This window comes from Nilaparvata lugens, chromosome 11, assembly GCF_014356525.2.
Source record: "Nilaparvata lugens isolate BPH chromosome 11, ASM1435652v1, whole genome shotgun sequence".
In the NCBI taxonomy this organism is placed as follows: Eukaryota; Metazoa; Arthropoda; class Insecta; order Hemiptera; family Delphacidae; genus Nilaparvata; species Nilaparvata lugens.
In genome coordinates, this window is record NC_052514.1 from 15,939,378 (window position 1) to 15,959,075 (window position 19,698).

The 19,698-nt window shown below is 34.7% G+C and overlaps 1 protein-coding gene across 2 annotated transcripts; it reads right to left on the minus strand.

Annotated features, from left to right (window-relative positions):
* Positions 1-825: 825 nt before the first annotated feature.
* On the minus strand, positions 826-16,722 carry LOC111047073 (homeobox protein 2-like). 2 transcript variants are annotated; one of them, XM_039437681.1, is made up of 4 exons: positions 16,552-16,704; positions 4,746-4,833; positions 2,508-3,731; positions 826-942 (listed from the first exon to the last, which is right to left on the minus strand). In XM_039437681.1, the coding sequence occupies exons 1-3, from the start codon at positions 16,567-16,569 to the stop codon at positions 2,521-2,523; spliced, it is 1,317 nt and encodes a 438-aa protein (XP_039293615.1). In that variant the 5' UTR covers positions 16,570-16,704; the 3' UTR covers positions 826-942; positions 2,508-2,520. The 2 variants fall into 2 exon arrangements, with proteins under 2 accessions (XP_039293615.1, XP_022188432.2); XM_022332740.2 differs by lacking the exon at positions 826-942 and having other exon boundaries at positions 2,018-3,731; positions 16,552-16,722.
* Between the last annotated feature and the right edge of the window lie 2,976 nt (positions 16,723-19,698).

The window sequence follows — 19,698 nt, forward strand, 5'->3', positions numbered from 1 at the left end:
TGATTTTCTATTTTGATAGAATTGAAGAGATGATAGAAGATGATAGAAGATGATAGTGTCATAGTAATAGAATATCTATGTAGAAAGTCATTGTAAATTTAAAATCACTTATTGAAAGAATGAATAGAATCGTTATTTCAAATAGGCTGTCAACTAGTTCTGTTTGTTTTTTATTGCGCTACCAGAAACACGCACCCTTTTTTTTCAGTTTCCAACTATCAAAACAACTTTTCCTAAAATAAACTGAGGTTTTGAAAAATTTAGTACACTCATTTATAATGTACTATCATAGAATAACTAATCTAGAATAACCAAGGGTCGTCACTTCATGATACTACAGAAAAGCTCCACAACATTCCCATGAATCAAGAGTGGATCAAAATTCAACTACGTCTTCCAAGTTATTTTCAGTATCACCCGTACCCAAGTAGAAAAACTATAATTTCCTTGTTCAATTTATAATTTCAACCAATTCCATCTACAGCCTTGCTCGAACCAGAGAACGCCATTTATCATTATTTTCCATCTTTCCTTTCTTTATTATTCTAACCTATTGGACGATCCCTGACCAACCCTATTTACGCCCAGCATACTCGTGGCCCACATGATGCCTGACGCCCCACTTGTAGTGCGCATGCTTGTCGGTTTTCTGGAAAGTGTGCACCGGGCCTGTGACCCCTTGATGGTGGTGTCCCTGACGTCTCCTACGCTCCTTGCTTTCAGCCGGCTCTGGAGCCACGACTATCGGCGACTTGAGACGCGTATCCTGTTGCTGCAGCGGTTGATAAATCGGCGACTTTAGACGCGTATCTTGCGGCTGTTGTGGTTGGTAATAATTGGCTGCAGCCGGCGATGCGAGGTAGGAGCCGAGTTGATGTTCTCTATGGCTGACTGGAATAGGTTGCTGTAGGGAACGGCCAAATGACGACGGGTGCATCATATCTGTGGGCGAAATGAAAGCATTCCACTTATGAGTGAGTTGATTTTGTCAGGTCTAATAAATTTATATCAATCGTATTCTATGGGAAATCAATCATTTATAATAATGAGTTTGTAAAATATACCATTGTTTGTTTTTGTGGGTTATTAATTGATGTATTTTGCATCATTTCGTCAAGTGTTTCTTGAAGAGATAACATTTCATATAATTCCAATAATCACGCCAGAATTTAGATTTTTCGAAACAATAATGAATGTTAACTATTTGTAAGTGAGTTTATTTGAAAAATTGGGTCCAAGTTTTAAGATTATTCTATATGTTTGGTTTAACAATAGAATGTATTATGCGTAACAAAAAACAAAATTGTCGAACACTCGTTCTAATCTCAACAATCAACAATCATCTGATCTGTGTAGAACATTTTTTTTTATGTTGATTGTCTTTAAAACTAGTCTCAGATACTAACCATTAATTTTCATTTTCCGTGAAGAACATGAGCATGCAATCATTCCATTTGTGAATTCAAAACTCATGAATTATGGGTTCTTCGTCACTGTTCATTAATTCAATTATCTACTTGAAAGATTGATTAAGATAGGAAAACTGATCTCCTACTCTTAAAAATAACCCTCAATTTACGATTAATGACTGTTACTTCCCAATGTTAATCACATGCCACTTCTCCAAAAAAGTTCTTGGAACACAAAAACAATGTTTCTGATACACAGAGAAGCTGATTGGTGAATCGTATGAGACTTATTTGTGTAGTATATGATAAAACTCAATTAAGTATTACTTCTGTTGAATGAAATAATCGAATTAAAGAATAAGTAATTACATGGAATAACCTTTTTGAATTCTTTCTGCAATGTTGCTGGGGTGGTCAATTGAAGAATATGGGAGATATAATTGAATAGGAGTTCGATTGAAAAATCAAATACTCTGTCTAATACTCCAATTCATCATGCGTTTTATAGTGATGATGTTTTCACAGAAACTAACGGATTAAAAATAGAATTATAATTTGAAAATATCAATTATTAGATTAAATTTGTTTATTATGAAATAATATAAGAATGAGAGTAGTTATTTTAATACCAGAATTAATTTATTTCTATATGGTGCTTGTTAGCTAAATAATAATTGATTTTTTTATTGTGGATAAATTGTCCAGACTGGTAACAGTTAGTTGCCCAGCCCTATCTTGATATCGTCTCCAGAAATGATTTTCCAAAATATAAATACTAAAATCACTTGAATGATACTACCTTAATTGATATCAATTCTCTAGTGAAGGAATATAAAAATGATACTCAGGAAACAAGCATTACTGAAATTCTAATATAATTTACACATCTACAATAATAATAAATTAATCCAATCTACACTAGTACCAAAATGTGAGTTTATAAGGAAAATATTGCATTTAAGAACCAGTGACTGTACATAATAATATTTAAAATTGGAAATCCAGTTGAGACTAGAATAGGAATGGAAGTCAGTTCACTTAAATTGTTCTGAGTAGGAAAATAAAATATTTTGAAATGGTTATTGTGAAACTTTGCACCTGTGAACAGTCATCAAACCATATGCCTCACTCCCCATTTGAAGTGTCCATGCTTATCAGTTTTGACGAATGTGTACACCGGACCACTTGGCTTATGGTGATCATCTTCAGCATCATTTTCTTCAGCACTTTCATTCTCCTCCTCAGAATCTACTTGTCTTTTATTGTGATCTGTCTGTCTCTTCACGAAAGGTACACTGACATCAACGTTAGTGGTCTGGGCTCCACGATAATTATTACCAAAAATATCAGTGTTGGAATGCTGAGTTCCTTGGAAGTTGTTTACGGGAAAGTTATTGAAATTTGGATTAGTTGCTCGGAAGTTTTGATTCGTTTGAACGTTATTGTTGTTGTTATTTGTGATCAAAGGCACGAAGCCTTGAGATTGTGTGTCAAGATTGTGATTTTGCAGATTGAAATTGTTTTGAGGAGGATTGGTGTTCTCGAAACTGTGCGATATTGTGTCAAAGTTGAAGTTTTGAGAACGCAGACCGTTATTCTGGGGGTTCGCATTGATGAAACCCAAAGCAGCATTGGCCAAAAAGCTCAAGCTGGGCTCCGTAGGGTTCAAGTTATCGGGGTTTGCTTGTAGGTGATTGGTGGGGCTTCCTGAATGGCCATTAGTTACTGCATCTGCTGCTGGAAAACTGGGAGATGGTATGAAGGGTTTAAATTTTGTGTCGTCGTCATTGTTTAATGGGTCTTGGAAGTTGTTGTTAGTGTTAGGCTTATTCACATTCTTTCCTGATGTTTCTGTGTTGAAGAAAGGGTCCTTGTCAAAGTTTAAACCATCAAATAATGTCGATGATGATGAAGACTTAGTTGGGGAGTTGTCGTTTGAACTCTTTGTAGAACCAAACAAACCACCCTGGATAGTTTTCGTTTGTTGCTGGATAGTGTTGTATTTGGTTTCAGGACCAAAAAGGTAAGGATCTATGGGTGGAATGAGGACTTCGTCAGCATTGTATCCCAGATTCCATTTGCCATCAGCCGATTGCTGCAGAGATGTTCCGGGGAGAACTGGTGGGGAGGGTGTTGATGGTCCTGAATTGAATCCTGATCCTTTCCCAAAGACGTCGAGCGGGTCTGGTGGTCTTGGCGGTGTCAGGTAGTCGACCAACTGGTCGTTCTGGAATCCCTCTCGCTGGAGAATGCTGGATGGTCTCTCCTGGTACCTGGCCACTGTAGCAGCGGGGTGAGATTGCCTTTTCTGTCGTTCAATGTCTGAAACATATCGTAAACAGACCCATCCTCTACTACACTACTGATAAATAATTTACAGTGGAACATAATACAAGGAATTTGATTATGTGAGATACTTGTTACTCATAGAATACGTAGGCTACAACTTTGATATACACTTATGAGTTTATACATTGATGAAAAATAAATCAATATTGTGATCTGCTTCTCAACTACTGAGTAGAGTGATCTGGATCCAGGTTTCCTATTAGCAAAATATACACTTAATTGAAATTTGATTTTTGCAGTATCATTCTCCAAAAAGAGTTGGATTCTAGAGTCACGATGAAATTATTCATATTCGGTGTCTAGAAACATCACTTTGTATAAGTGTTCTGAAATCCGTGTGCTGAAATATCAGACTGTAATTTTTGTAGTACGCTTCCCGATTGTTAAGTGGCTACATTTAGCCACTTTCAAAACTGGTGTAAGTCTCAATAGATTCAGATACAGTAATCCTACAAAACCTACAACCCACTAGCTAAATCATCAAAATTAATGTTCTAATTTCATTGCGAAAGTTGTTAGTGACTTAATGCTTTACATAACTTATTAGTAACTCTCAAGTAGTTTACAGTGTAATACAAGAGTACCCAGCTAATCATAGAATTTTGTATGTCACTCAACTACTCGTGTTCAAAATATTTCCCAATTTCTACGTTGCTTCCCAATTTCAATCAATGTGCATTAAAAAGTTTCTACTATGAAATAGTTACTACCATATTGTGACCATATTTTACGATTGAGGTGCTCTATTCTGGTGTATACTTTGAGAGTTTTATCATGAACTACCATTTCGGTGGTGGTGTATATTCACTTTTCTACAAAACTAGGAGGAAAATGTGATTATAGTTCTTCATAGAAAGATTAAAAATGGTTGTAAATTTAGGTTGACCAAATCAAAATGAAAAACTTCATGCACGAATGCTATCATCTACTTCTTCTTCTCTCATCAACTATGAATTCTCTTTTTCATTACAGAAAATTTTTTCGTACCTGAAAAGTCTTGAATGTGGTGAAATGGCTCCATTGCCAAACTCTTCGAGAACACAGAGGTTCCAGTCGAGAGAATTAAAGCCAATACCTGCCAAAATAATAAATTATTCAGGTATTGATATAAAAATGAGAACATCTCACAGTCGAGAGAATTAAAGCCAATACCTGCGAAAATAATAAATATTATTCAGGTATTGATATACAAATGAGAACATCTTACAGTCGAGAGAATTAAAGCCAATACCTGCGAAAACAATAAATTATTCAGGTATTGATATAAAAATGAGAACATCTCACTTCTGATTATTGGTATATTACCTGATTTTTAAATTCTCATCTCAGAATTCAAGATTTCGTTACACTTTTCCTTTACATTTCTTCTACCATTTCAATGATTCATGTCTATAATAGTAGCATCCTACATAAAACAAGATAGTGCAGTATCCTTAAATTTATCGTAGTTCGGCGAGGCAGATGAATACGAACAGGCCATGCAAAATAATTATGATACTTAGAAGATGGCAGAATAAGTACACCCATAACTACTAACTGCTATTAGGAAATTATGCAACCTATCTTGCTGCAAAGCGTTCAGGTTAACAAATAGCGGTATTTGTCACAAAACAATGAGCTGTTGTTTTCAGTATAATACGTATATTTTGCAATCTATCGTGTGTATATGTGCGATTATGACTTTGGAGGCGAGAGAAATTACCAACTCCTTTGCGTGATACATTAATCGTTGCTTTTGTGAGTGACAAGCTTTTATATGTTACTGCGTGTTTATATGTTAGTTACGTGTTATGCTATGATTCAGAATCCAGACTCAGAGAATATCTTTATCCCATTCATTTACTTATTGAACTGTGTATCTTAATGATATTTATAGTTTCCAAACAAGATTTATTGTGAATGAAGGTCTATTCTATGCAACGTAACTAATCATTCAGTCAAAATAACTGGATCTTTTGCATTAATGAAATGCTATTTTGGATGAGCTTACACATAATTTGCAGGTTATCTTCCGTACAAAACTACTCTATAATCTTTGTTTGGTATTTGTGTCATTTCAAATATTTGATTGCTTGTTTCTGATCAGATTAAGAATACACCGCACCACTAGTAAGCATTTGTGACATCATGACCTTTCCGATTATGACATGAGATTGATAATCTTGTTCATGTAGTATAGACAATATGTTAGCAGTGAGTTAATCATTGCTTGATAAGGACGAATAATAATATCTGAAGTATCTGTTGATGCGTTTGAACTGGTTGATTCGCGAGAATGTTTTGATTTCTATTGATCTATAGTGTAAAGCTTAATTTTTGAGAGAATCTTCTCCCAATGTTGAACTCTTGAACTTGGTCATCATAATTGAATAAGTCTTGAGTCTATGTTCTTGAGTAGATAAATTTATTTATTCATCTATTTAGTCATGAACCATTATTACACTTATATGAGAGGGCACATCAGGTTTATGCCCAATACTGACCGTTTGCAAATTTATACTACAGTCCACTATCACTTATTAAAATAACAATTTTTACTTAAAAAACTAATCTTCAATCGAAAATAGATATAATATATAACTAAATTTTACAGAATTAAAAACGGTTATTCGAAAAACCTAAATTTTAAATACAACTGGAGAATTACAATAACCAATTCACATTAAAGCGCTTAGGAAATTATTTGGAATGTATAAATTATTTAAGATGTGGACAGCGAATCACCAATTTTGTACTTTACATGAAAAGTTTTATTCTCAAGAATGTTCTGATACAGCTGAGAATCTTTCGAGCAATACAATCATTTTCACATTCCTAAAAGAGATTCATGTCAGGTATCAGTATTACTTTATAGTAATAATTTAGGTATAGTTTCATGTATAATCTATTTATAGTAATACTGATACCTGACATGAATCTCTTTTAGGAATGTGAAAATGTACTATTGTACTAAAAATGTTCTATTGTGTGAAATACTATAAATAAATTTATTGTAATACTGATACCTGACATGAATCTCTTTCAGGAATGTAAAATTACATTCATTCCCGATCATTAATTCAAGCATGTAATTTTTTATTTCTTCTAGTGGATAGAACTAGACATCGACTTCAACAGCAGCCTTCAGTCGAATACTCACAAATAATTCAATTATTGTTTTAAGTAATGTAGTCTACTCGTTGGAACAGTAACTGCAAAATGAATTTCAAGTCACAAACATTCATTTGAACAGTTCAATTCTCTGGAATTGAATTTCTCAACTTCTCAGTACATTCTATACTCCTCTTCCATTTGGTTTGGAGCTATAAATTTCTTACAAAAATAGTTTGTCGATAAAGTTTCAAAGTTGAAAGAATTAGGTTTCCATCATGATACTGTGAACCTTTTATGGACCATTGCACTTAACTTGATGTTGCAATTTCAATAGAAAGCGCGTAGTTGTTGTGTAGGCCTATTATTTCATATTCGCATTTCCTATTGGCTAATGTTCACTCTCCAATGTCAGATTTGGAACGACCACACGTTTTGGAGTACATCGTTGTATCAAAAGTCACGTCTTGACTATCTATGAAATATATATGGTGTATGCCGATTATAATTAAGAATATTCTTGCTTTCATTATTTTACTCTAGGATTTCAGTTCTTTTTGCAATTTTCTACTAAAGGATATACGATGTAGAAAAATTAGTAGAAAATAGGAAATCACCATAGATTTTCCATTTTTATTGTGCTTCTTGAAAAGTTGAAGAGCGGTATTCTTTCCAAATTTATAAAACTTGATACAGAAAATATCCTATGACACTTAAGAGACTTCGATAGCTAATCCTGTAGCACCAAGAACCTATATTACGGAACTGCAGTATCAACAGCTGAACAATGTAAATTTGATTTGATTGATCTAAATTTAACTTTTAAGTTAGCAGGATGTAAGTGTGTGTGTGTGTAAGTGTACTGTAAGTGTGATTTTAGAAGGTGAAGAGCGATCAGTTTTGGTGTATCAGTATTGCACTTGGATAACCTATAGATCATCAGCTAGAGCTGCAAATAAAAGTAGAAATCATCCAATACCGCTTTTCTACTTAACAGTATTTTTAATTTAGTGCGCTTGGGAAAAACGAAAAACTGATAATATAATGAAAGTGATGACAAGTCTGATGACTTCTAATGACAATGCAAAAATTGAACAAGAAAAAGTAGAGCTGAAGAATGAGAGAGTGCCTTGTAATTTTTTACAGTGAGTACTGAAGAGATGAATGATGAGGCAAAAAAATGTAGGCGAATCAAGTCAAGATCAGAAAGTAATCGAAGAAAGAATTGCATATACAAATGTTGTTGGTTTCAGGATTTCACAGTAGAAGAAGGATGCACAGTATTGCAAGAGTAATAATAACTTGGATTGATAACTTCCAAGAAAGTCTCACATTAACTTGAAATGTTGGATGTTGAATAACGAAAAGTTGTTTCAATAAGGGTAAAATGCAACTCTTGGTAATAATCGAATTTCTATATTAAAAGGCTCAGAAAACTAATGTGATTTTCTTTGGAGAAGTATTCTTTTTGGATTGAAAAGCAGAGATGAGAACAAAAATCGGGCTAAAAATGAATTGAGAGCTAAATCTCCCTGGGGGACTCACCGGAAATGCACTGGGGGAGATTCGGGAACATGGCGGTTGTAAACGATTCACAATGTAACAATAGTTCAACGATTATCAATGTATCTGTTACAAGTTCAATGTTATGAGGGATTTGCCATTTTGTTTTGTAGAAGTTTTTCATTCGCAAAACGTTCACTGTAAATCTCTCTTGATGTTGAATTAGCAACGATTTCAATCAAAAGTTCATCTGTTCTTTCGTTGTGAATCAATCTCTCAGACCAAGTTCAGTGACTAATTCTGTCTGCTAGTCATTGTTTGTTTCTCAACGAGCGAGAAGAATAATACATTCATAACAATGAAAGGGTATCCTCTCACTCGAGAGCACGGTTAGCTGGTGAGCTAGGCTGTAGTTGAAATGTCAAGGATTACAGTAATTCAAAACGAGAGGTTTGGAAGTAGAAGAAGTAGCAGGATGAAAAGAGAGAAAAAAGAGAGAGAGAGAGAGGGTATAAGGAGGAGTTGAAGAGGAGGATGAGGAGGAGGAGGAGAAGGAGGAAGAAGAAGAAGAAGAAGAAGGAGAAGAAGAAAAAAAAGAAAAAGAAGAAGAAGAAGAAGAAGAAGAAGGAGAAGAAAAATGTGAACAATAAGGGAAATGTGAGAGATAATTGTAATATAACCATTGTTTTAATAGATGGAAAGGAGAAGGCAGAGAGGTATCCTATAGCAATAAATATGTCGTTAAGAGCCAAAAGGAGGATATAAGATTGAGAAAGAGAATTCAATAAATATGACGGTAAAAGAGGTGATGATGGAGTTGATGGTGAACTAGGAGATGATAGAGTGCTAGAAGATGAAGGATGGAAGTTGAAAGTAGGGAAGAAGTATATACAAAGTGGAGAACTTAAACGAAAGGATAAGAAAATATAAGCCTAAAGGGAAGAAGGTGATAAGAGCAAGATGGATGATGAAAGAAAGAGATAAAAATCAGAAAGAAGAATGTCAAACAGAAAGAGGTTTAAAGAGGATGATAAATAAGACAAGGAGATCTTGAACGAGATGAGGAGAAATTAAGTGAAAATATAAACTTCAAGGATAGAATGAGTCAGAAACAAGATGGTTGAAGGGAGAATAATGTAACAATCAGAAAGAAGAATGACAAAGATGAGGAGATTAAAAGAGCAGTACGTATAAGTGGAAACAAAGAAGAAGATCGAAAAGGATGAGGAGGTGTAGGAGGATTGATTGATTGATTGATTGATTGAGTACTACTTTATTGATTGATTGAGGAGGCAAAGAGGAAGATGATAAAAGAGGAGGCAAAGAGGAAGATGATAAAAGAGCAGTACAGATAAGTGGGAACAAAGGAGAATACGAGAATAGGAGGACGAGGTGTAGGAGATGAGAAAGAATTGAAAGCATGACTAGAGAAGCTGGAGCTGGAGTGAAGATCATTACGCCAGAGAGACTCTCACACGATACAGCTGAGATGCTGTGACTCAGACTGGATAACAATCTGCATTCCCATTTCTACTCGCTGGATTTCACTGTCGCTCTTATATAACTAGGATCTATTGGCTGGCTTCTCAATGATATCTATATCTATCATATCTGTAACAAGAATAGGATGTGCTGAATCATTGGAATAGAAGAGAGGTGTCATGAGGACGATAACCAGCTTCACTTATAGTGACGAATTTCAATTCAAACTTTCAGCATATTATGGGAAATATTGATGTGATGTTGTTTATGTATAAGAAATGCTTGCAGTTTGTTTTTAACCTTACTATATACAACTATATTAACTTACCGGTGAAGTACAATAAACAGAGAGAGTCATATGTATGGGAACCCTTCAATAAGTTGGAGATTGTTGTATATTTATAATACTGTAACCTCAGGATAAGTTATTGGCCAAATACTCTACCTTTTGACGTACAACTGAACTTCAACCCCTCATAAACGGGGTGACTTAGGGGTTGTAAGTCGAATATTTTAAATGTAAACACTCATTGTTTGGTACATCTTTTAAAAGGCCTTTTTAAAACGAGGAAGATTACATCAATAAAAATGTTTACGATACTTGTATCCAAAATGGCGGCTGATTGAAGTTCATCAATCATTTTTTTAAAACTAAATTTCCAATCAGCTACCATTTGGGATAAAAGGCATAGAACATTTCCATGGATGTCATCTATCTTGTATTAAAAAGGCCTTAAAAATGATGTACCACACAATGGGTGTTTATATTTTAAATATTCGATTTACAACCCCTAAGTCACCCCCTTATGAGGGATTGAAACTCAGTAGTACGTCAAAAGGTAGAGTATTTGACCGATAACTTAACCTGAAGTTTCAGTATTATATCTACTTAAAGTATCCAACTTATTGAAGGGTACATACATATTATGACTCACTCTGTATATCGAACAACTGAAGAGCCCTACTATACAGAATGTTTCAGATGTAGTGTCGAACATTTCAGGGTATTGTTCCTGGATGATAGTAGAGTACAAAATAATGTTGTATTTCAAGTGTCCAAAACTCAGCGGCTATCATTATAGCTGCCATTTTGTTTTTTCACTTAGGAATACATTTTTATCTCAAGAACGAAATGTAGTACTGATCTGAAATTTGGCATGAATATTCATGTCATAAAGACTCAACTTTAAAAAATAAAATAAAAAAAAATCGATGTAAAGTTTCAAAATAGCGGCCATTTTAAATTTTTTAATGCAAATTTCACGAAAACCGTTCTCTTTATAGGAAATTTAGAAAAGACAAAAAGTTAGCAAATTTTATGAAGATTTCAAGGATACCTTATTCATTAAGATTGGTCGAAGAATAACAGAGCAATTAATTATTTCCGTATTGCATGCATGACAACTTTTCACAATTTAAACATCAATATTACATTTTTAATTCCAATTGTATTTAAGATGAAGTTTTGAAACTCGGTCGGTATGGCTCCATATGGCCATCCAGCTGATTTGACAATGTTTTTCAGATGATCTTGTTTGTTCATGATCATGCATCCTGTACGATAATAATTGATTTCTCTGTTATTCTCTGACCAATCTTAATAGATGAGGTATCCTTGAAATCTTGATAAAATTTGCTACCTTTTTGTCTGTTGTAAATTTTCTGTGAAGTGAACGATTTTCGTGAAATCTGCAATCAAAAATTTAAAATGGCCGCTATTTTGAAACTTTACATCAAATTTTTGTTATTTTATTTTTTAAAGTTGAGTCTTTATGACATGAATATTTATGCCAAATCTGACAATACAACATTTCGTTCTTGACATAAAAATGTATTCCTAAGTGAAAAAACAAAATGGCAGCTAGTTTTATTTCATTTTATAAAGTTGAGTCTTTATCACATAAATATTCATGCCAAATTTCAGGTCAATACAACATTTCGTTCTTGAGATAAAAATTTAATCCCAAGTGAAAAAACAAAATGGCAGCTATAAGGATAACCGCTGAGTTTTGGACACTTAAAATACGACATTTGTAGTCTCGTATCATTAGGAACAATACCCTAAAATGTTCGACACTACTTCTGAAACACTCTGTATAGTAGTCTACATAACAACAGTAAGCTTTGAAATAGGATGTGATCATCAACATTGTCACTTTTTCCATGGATATGACGTTGTTTCTCATATTCTACAATAGAATGAAAGTGATCAATGTACGTGAAATTCATTTCAAAATGTCAGCATTGTTTAAATGAGTAGCCTTCATCCTATTTCCAAGAGGAATGCTGACAGTTTTAAGTGAACTCCTCTTAAGATCCGATTGTCGGTATATGCTCAATTTGTTGTGGAGAGCTATTATTACTCGGTGAGAGCTATGCTACCTCTTTGATAGAGCTATCCATCCACAACTACTTCAGAGCTGTTTAGAGAAGCTAACTTCATAATGGGATACTCACTTTTCTACTAGCTATTTTGAAGTAATTCTACTACGTTCAATGATATCCTTGGTACTTAAATGTGTTGCCTTGAGCTGTCCTACTGATTGAGAAACTCCAATCAATTCTGTTGTATTAGCATGACATCTCTGTTAGAAATTATAATCTCTGATGGTTGGTGATTATAAGTATACTTACTACTACTTGGAATATAAGTATGTATAGTACTACAACTCGAAGTATAAGTAGTAAGTTACTTGCTACTTGATACTTGCTACTATCATAGAGAAATAATTACTATTTCAATCATCTCTCTAGTAATATCTATAATCTCTGTTACTACGCGTACATACTTGCAGTAGCTACCATAAGTGATTCAAAGTTCTGCAATGATTTCAGGTTTAAAACGCATTTCAGAAATGTAATGTGTCTTTCAATGCTAAGATTACTTCCTAGTTAATAACTCGAATCATAAAACCTATCAAACCTATTAGGTTTTTCAGCATTAATAATTTTATTAAATAGCTCTCTGATGAGTTACAGAATGGTGATTACCTGTCTCATACTGGGAGTAATCAAGCTATAATGTTTTGTAGATACTTCTAAGAAAATGGTTGGCCTAACTGATAATAAGAATCTGTCTTATCCCAGAATCAATAGTTTTGTGGCTATTTAAATGGAATTGATTATTCAGTAATGAGAGTTTTTATGTGTAGTTCTCTCCAGTTTCTTGCATAGTTACTTTCATAGACACGCATCGCATGATCGATCTTGAAGTTACAGCTTTAAACGATTCTATTCTATACTATATACGATTATATACAGCTCTAGGCCTATACTTTATGTGCACATTAGCAACTGGTTCAATATTAAATTTAAACAGAATTATTGATTTCTATTCACTAGGCCTACTGATTGGGAAATACGAGGTTTGCTCACGTCCTTTTAAGATCTAAAACTAAAATATTATTAGTTATCTCCACTATATGCTATTTTCCAGAATCTTTAAGATTGAAATACATGATGAAGAGGTCGTATTTATTATAATATGTTCTATTTCAAGACTATACCAATATCTGATGCATTTCTGTTCAAACCAAAATGGTACATAAGGAAAAGGTCCTAAGGAAAGTGAATCTTTTCGGCTTGTTAAGGTGGTTCAATAGCATCTATCTTGAGTCAATGAGAATATAATTTGAACATTCTTATTGGAAGTTTGTGAGCTTATGTGGTAGTTGTTGGAATAAATGAGAAAAATGTTTATTAGCAACTTTTATTCAAACCAATTTCTCAAGACATATACAGTCCTTCAAGCATTGCTTGTATCCTCCTTTTTAAATAATCAATAACATACAACAAAATGTAGTAGAAAATTTCAGCTATAGTCATTATACTTACGCCTAGGAAAACATCCAAGTAGAAAACGGTGGAATCCATCATCTCATTGTTATCGTACGTGTAGGTTCGAACTTTTGGATGGTAAAAGTCATTCCTATAAAAAACCTCAACTATGTGATTCAAAGTATCTACAGAATCATCTCGATAATATGATTCATAAGATATAACCTTGTAGTCAGTGTAGTTACAAGATGGCAAACAGTCACAAGAATCTACAAAGTTTCTGTCATCTGTGTCATAATGAGTGTCTTTGGCAACATTCACCGCACAGGAGCTGTATTCATCGGAGCATATGTATGTTGATTCGTTGTGCGGCATGAAAAATAGAACACATCCACATTCTTTTAGAGCTCTTTTGGTGGAGCACTCTGTTAAACAGTTTTGTCGCGTATAATATTGAAAAAAGTCCAATGTTTTCTCTGTCGTATTGTAGCATTGCTTGGCAGATGGAACTTTGTACAGAAAATCATTCTCATTGACAGGATATTTAATTATTAGTTCAGGTTCGATGTAAATGACAGAGTTTTTTGTTGGCTGTAGACGATACCATCTCATGAATGGACTTGGGACATCCCAAGGATTGTGAATTGTAACCCGAAGTATATTATCTCTACCGATAAAATTCATTCTTTTTCCAAAATCAGTAAAATAATATTCCATATAATACTCAGTTAAAGCTGGAAGCTTCTCTGGTGGATAAAACTTGGTTGTTGATCTATCTGATGTCCAACTATAATTCCCTGTATATGACGGAAATCCATGAATTTTTCCACTGTCCAACTGGAACGTTACATCCCAACCGATTTCTCTTTTTAGTGGATCTAAATCATTGCGTAAAAATTTTCGTACTGCATTCGTTTTGTAAATCTTTGAGGGTGGAAGCATTTTGCTTGACAGGCAGAGTCCCCTGAACGTGAAAGTTGGACTCCAATTAAATCTATACCTATATGGAAATGAGGAAATAAATAACCTGGATTCTAGTGAGGTATTAAGGAAAAAATTTTCAAGACTCAAATCAGATATAACAAATTTCTCTCCACTACTAGCTGTAGGACGACCATTTCCAGTTGAACTCATACCGAACATCTTATCAAATGCTTTTCTGTTCATACCTAAAATATCTGCAATCTTATATATCTCAGTACCATGAAATTCATTTAAAAGATCTTCAATATTTTCCGCTAAAGTAGGTGCTGAACCACAGATTGTCAAAGCAGGATAAGCAAGGGTAGAGATGTGTTGAGGAGTATATTCCACTTCAATCGTCATGGGAGTTTCTTTCCATTGATTCATTTTCATTCGATATATTGCAAACAATGAGATGATGGATCCTATAACAACTATACACCAGAAAAGACGTCCTATCCAATGATTGTTGGGGTTACCAATGTATTTCACCCCATGCAATGATGTATTCTCCACAAAGCTCTTGAAATAAGGATTCACTTTTTTCCTTATTCCCATCTGCGTTTGATGTGAGGTTCTGGGAACTGTCACGTTCATGAGTGTGATGAGCACAACAAACAATATACACAGTAGATGATAGATCAATTAACTGAATTTACTGAATATCTGCTCAAGAACTAGGATATGGATCCTGGTACTCTCAACTGGAAAACTCACTAAAGTTTGCTATAAGCTGGGCGTGAACCTTCAAAAGACTGCTCACAAATGGATATCAGGGCAGGGCTACTTCGCTCACAATTACAATTATTTTAAAAGGCCATAATCAACTCTATTTTTGCGTTATTGGACGTCAGAGATAATTGAATAAGGTAATTATTTCGAGCATGCAACTCATATTCTGGATAATTATTATTTCTATTGGGAATTGCATGGAATGGAAAGGCTCGTGTCTGAATTAGGTCACATTACCCAAATTGGAAAAGTTCATAACGTTAAAATTCATGAGGCTAAATTAATCATTATAAGCTGATTGATTGCTCCAATATACACAAAGAAAGTATTAGAAGGAGAAAAAAGATTTGGAAGAGGTGGAAGTTGAGGAGGATGAGGAGGAGGGGAAGGAGGAGGTAAAACAAACAGTTTTGACAGTGAATTTTTCAAATTTGAGAAATTTTAAACTTTTGATGAAAACTACTTTTTCTGGGCTAGCTGAACAATAAAGCTTCAGTTGAATTTTCTGTGCAAAGCAGATTCAAATGTGTCCCAAAAATTTGGCTGGTCTCAGGGGTGCCAGGGGGCAGAATTTCCAAGGTCTGGAGGTTTTTCTGTAGCTTTCAGTGTGTTATCCAACTGAATACGTGATCACTATTTCCAGGGAACAAGTAGTATCAGCTGTGAATTTTTTGTCATTTGCAGCTTTAATGACGAATTTGTCATTTGTTTAATGACAGTTTCATTATGCCTCTGGAAACCTATTTCAAATATAGAAACTCAGAACCATTAGTAGACCAGATGCGAAAAAGAGAATATCTTTCTTTGGACATTTCTTGAGAACTGATTATTCCAGGATTTCCAAACAAATACTAAATTTCTTTTTAAACCGGAAATCTCAGCCCCGGTGGATTAAAAAAATTGCAGAAGTCCGGAAACTATCAGAAGCTGATAACCACAAGGCTTCAACAGCGGGAACCTACCCGACGACGGGTGAGGGTGATTTCCGATGAGGAGCGTCGCAGGAGGTCGGAGAGACTGAAGGATTACTGGAGAAAAATCAAGGAGAAGAGTATGAATAGGGGAGCTCCAAAGCAAAAATTAATTATTGAATACCATTTTTCAATTTGTTGAGCTTATGTAGTCCAATGCGGATTTAACATGAAAAAATGGTATTAGTAATCTTGTGATTGGAAATTCAAGTAGCCCTATCAAAACACTTGATTGGTTGAAAAGTTTGACTATTGATAGAGCATATTTCACTTACTGGATAGTAGAAAGCCATGTCTTGCGTCAGTAGATGTGCTGTAACAATGTAATACAACTATTTTGACTAGATGAAGTACAATACACTGTGGTCCAAAATCGATTCTGCGCAGTTTTGTATCCCAACTGATGATGTGCCTTATCCTGTGGAGAAATCGGCACCAACTGAATCTTGTGAACTTGAGTCGCAGCAATTTATAGCAACGACATGATTTCTATTGTCGTCAATGGATCGGTCTGTTTATCTTTTCGGCTCGCGGACGCGCGAACGCACAGGTGCGCGAGCGAGCGAGGTTTTGTCAGTGGAGCGAAACGGTGGCGGCGAGGCTCCCGCAACAGGCGTCAAGTTAGGACACCGATTCTGGCCGTAAGAGAGTGTGAACAACTGGCTAAAAGGTGAGAGGATGATTAGGCGGAAATAGATGATGACAAGTGTCAACAGAGTCTCATGGAATAATATAAAATAAATAACACCACAAAACCGATCCTCATCTGGTAACAATCGAATACCTCCTCTCCCCCTGCACTCGAGCGAGGTGGGTATTGTTGGACCAAAAACCACAAGCCGATTGCGTCCAATTAAAATTTACGCATGACATGAATAGAAAACACTTTCGTTTTTTCCAGTGGCCTTCGTGAATTACCAATCATTAATCACTCAATCGTCTCTGAGTTCCATCTATAACTTTCGGATGGTGGAGAATGTTTGTTGAGTAGATGACTAAAGTTGTTTAGATTGAGAGGTTTTGATCATTACTTACGGAGAGTAATGATGAGTATTTTGAATTGAGTGATTGGAGTGCGAAAATCAGAGAATAATGATTGGAAGAAGCAGGGGCGTGTGAGAAGTAGCGTGGAAATTGGAATGACTAATTCATATAATTATGATACATTGATAAAGTTTTAATCAGTGGAACATGAAAGTGTTTGAAGAGAAAAACATGGAATTTGTTCAACAAGTACAGTTGAACAAACTGAATATGTCATCAAACTTAACGTTTTTTCAAGTTTGAAAACGATCTTTATGTTTTTCTCTCCAACCAGTTCATCTCATGGTGTTTGTTTGACAAACTTTTCTCTACTAGTTCTCTCTCATGAAGTTTGTTCAACAAACTTTATGTTTCTCTCTTCAACCACTTCCATCCACTGTTTAGAACTCTATCAACTTTCAGTAGTTTATAAAAGCATGGGCGAACTATGATGGATGAGGGCAATGAAGCAGGCATAAAATAAGCTTGCCTGATGATGTGCAATGAGTAAAGTGATATGTTAAGATTCTATTGCTTCAAATTAATTACTTCTTGTTGCATTGAGTTTGGCTAGTTATTCAATCACTCCACAAAACCCCAATCATTTAATGTATTCCGTTAACTGCTCAAACGTACTAAATTCCTATTTTTCCAAGTTCTCATTTTTTTGAATAACTTGAGGGCACGAATCGAACGGTCAGGTCGATGTTTAGCTTACAGTTTAGGTCGCTCTCGCGACCGACCTTCAAACTCGAATACATTTTAAAGCATGTGAGTGAACAGAATTGTCTCGATATCAGAAAGTTGTGTTATCTAATAATATGATCTTGCATCTAAAGTTACCAGCTGTAATAAAGACGTCACCCTGTGATGAATTACAGTATATAATATTCATAATTGTATTATTTTTATTATTATTAGTTTATGCTCTAGATGATTGAGTATTATTTTGTATGCATTGTTTTTGGCAATAAAATTTATTATTATTATTAGTATTATTATTATTATTATTATTATTATTATTATTATTCTGCTGGTATGCTTCTTCACAACCAGATGGTTGGTTTTTAGAGTGCTTACGGATCCAAGTCAAGTAAGCGCACTTTACTATTGAGTTTGTTGACTGATGAATATAGTTCGTATTATTATTATTATATTATTATTATTATTATTATTATTATTATTATTATTATTATTATTATTATTATTATTATTATTGTGTACTGGTATTAAAACGGTAGTTTGGAGTTGAAGTGTAGTTGATTGGTACCAGCCAATGTACCTAGAATACATTGTATAGAATGAATTCTAGGTACCTTGGTACCAGCTGTAGAAAATCTTTCTATCAGAAAATTGTCTCGATATCAACAGAAAGTCTTGATCTCGGTTCACCACAATATCATTCGAATGCTTTCATCATTGCCAGCTGATCAGCGGCATCGATCGAAACTGAAAGCGAAACTACGACCCACTCGTTTGCACCTTAACACTACAGAATATACTAGCCAAATAGAAGAATACATACTCACCGCTATCAAGTGACTTTCGATCGAAACAGTCGATCAATTGCCAGGAAACTCAATTGGTCGACACATTTTGTTCTTTCTCTTGATATTATTCACATACTCACTTCTTCCATCCTCTTCCCTTTACTATAACTCCAATCGCATTCTACTCCATTTCCAACATTATTTGACAAATGAAAAATCTGACGCCTGAATGTAATCTCGACTCTGATTCGTAATAAATAGACTTGATCGTAATCACAAATTGATTTCACTGGTGGAGCGGAGACTGAAGAGCCGTGCTGGACGACTCTTATCTGATCGATCCGCCATTTTCCTTCATTGCGTTCGATGCAGCCGTAATTTCCTCCAATTTTGTTACGTATCATCCACCGTTCAACTTCCTTTACGAGGTGATAGGCTTAACTAAGGACTGTGAGTGATTGCACTCTTACTTTCTTGATTTGACAGGTGATGTCATAGATATCGGTCACAGCCTGCAGGTGTACAAGTTGCTCCAGAAAATATGTCAATGCATCCGTGGAAGGTTGATTCATGGTTTACTTATGCTGCAATTCAGTTCTGGAATATTATTCCAATACTTGATGCAATTTTTGGAGCTCTGAGGCTGAATATAAGAGTGATACGGCTTTCAGTCCATTAAATCACATTTCCTGATGATCTAGGTTTTTATTAATTGTCATTGCATTTGTGGAAAGTCAGTCAATTGATTGTTTAGTAATATCAATTTTGGGAGATTATTCAAATATTTGTTGCAGTTTATAAAGCAATAAGCCTGAATATGACAGGAAAACGGCTCTCAATTAATTGCATTTCATTTTCAGTTGATTTGGGTTTTCATTGATTATTGTGGTATGCCTTTTTTATAAGTCG

What these genes read in the sequence shown, in the direction of transcription:
- LOC111047073 (XM_039437681.1), bottom strand. An exon ending in CCACATTCAAGACTTTTCAG is followed by an intron (nt 3,732 to 4,745) that starts GTACGAAAAAAT and finishes GATATGTTTCAG; the next exon opens with ACATTGAACGACAGAAAAGG.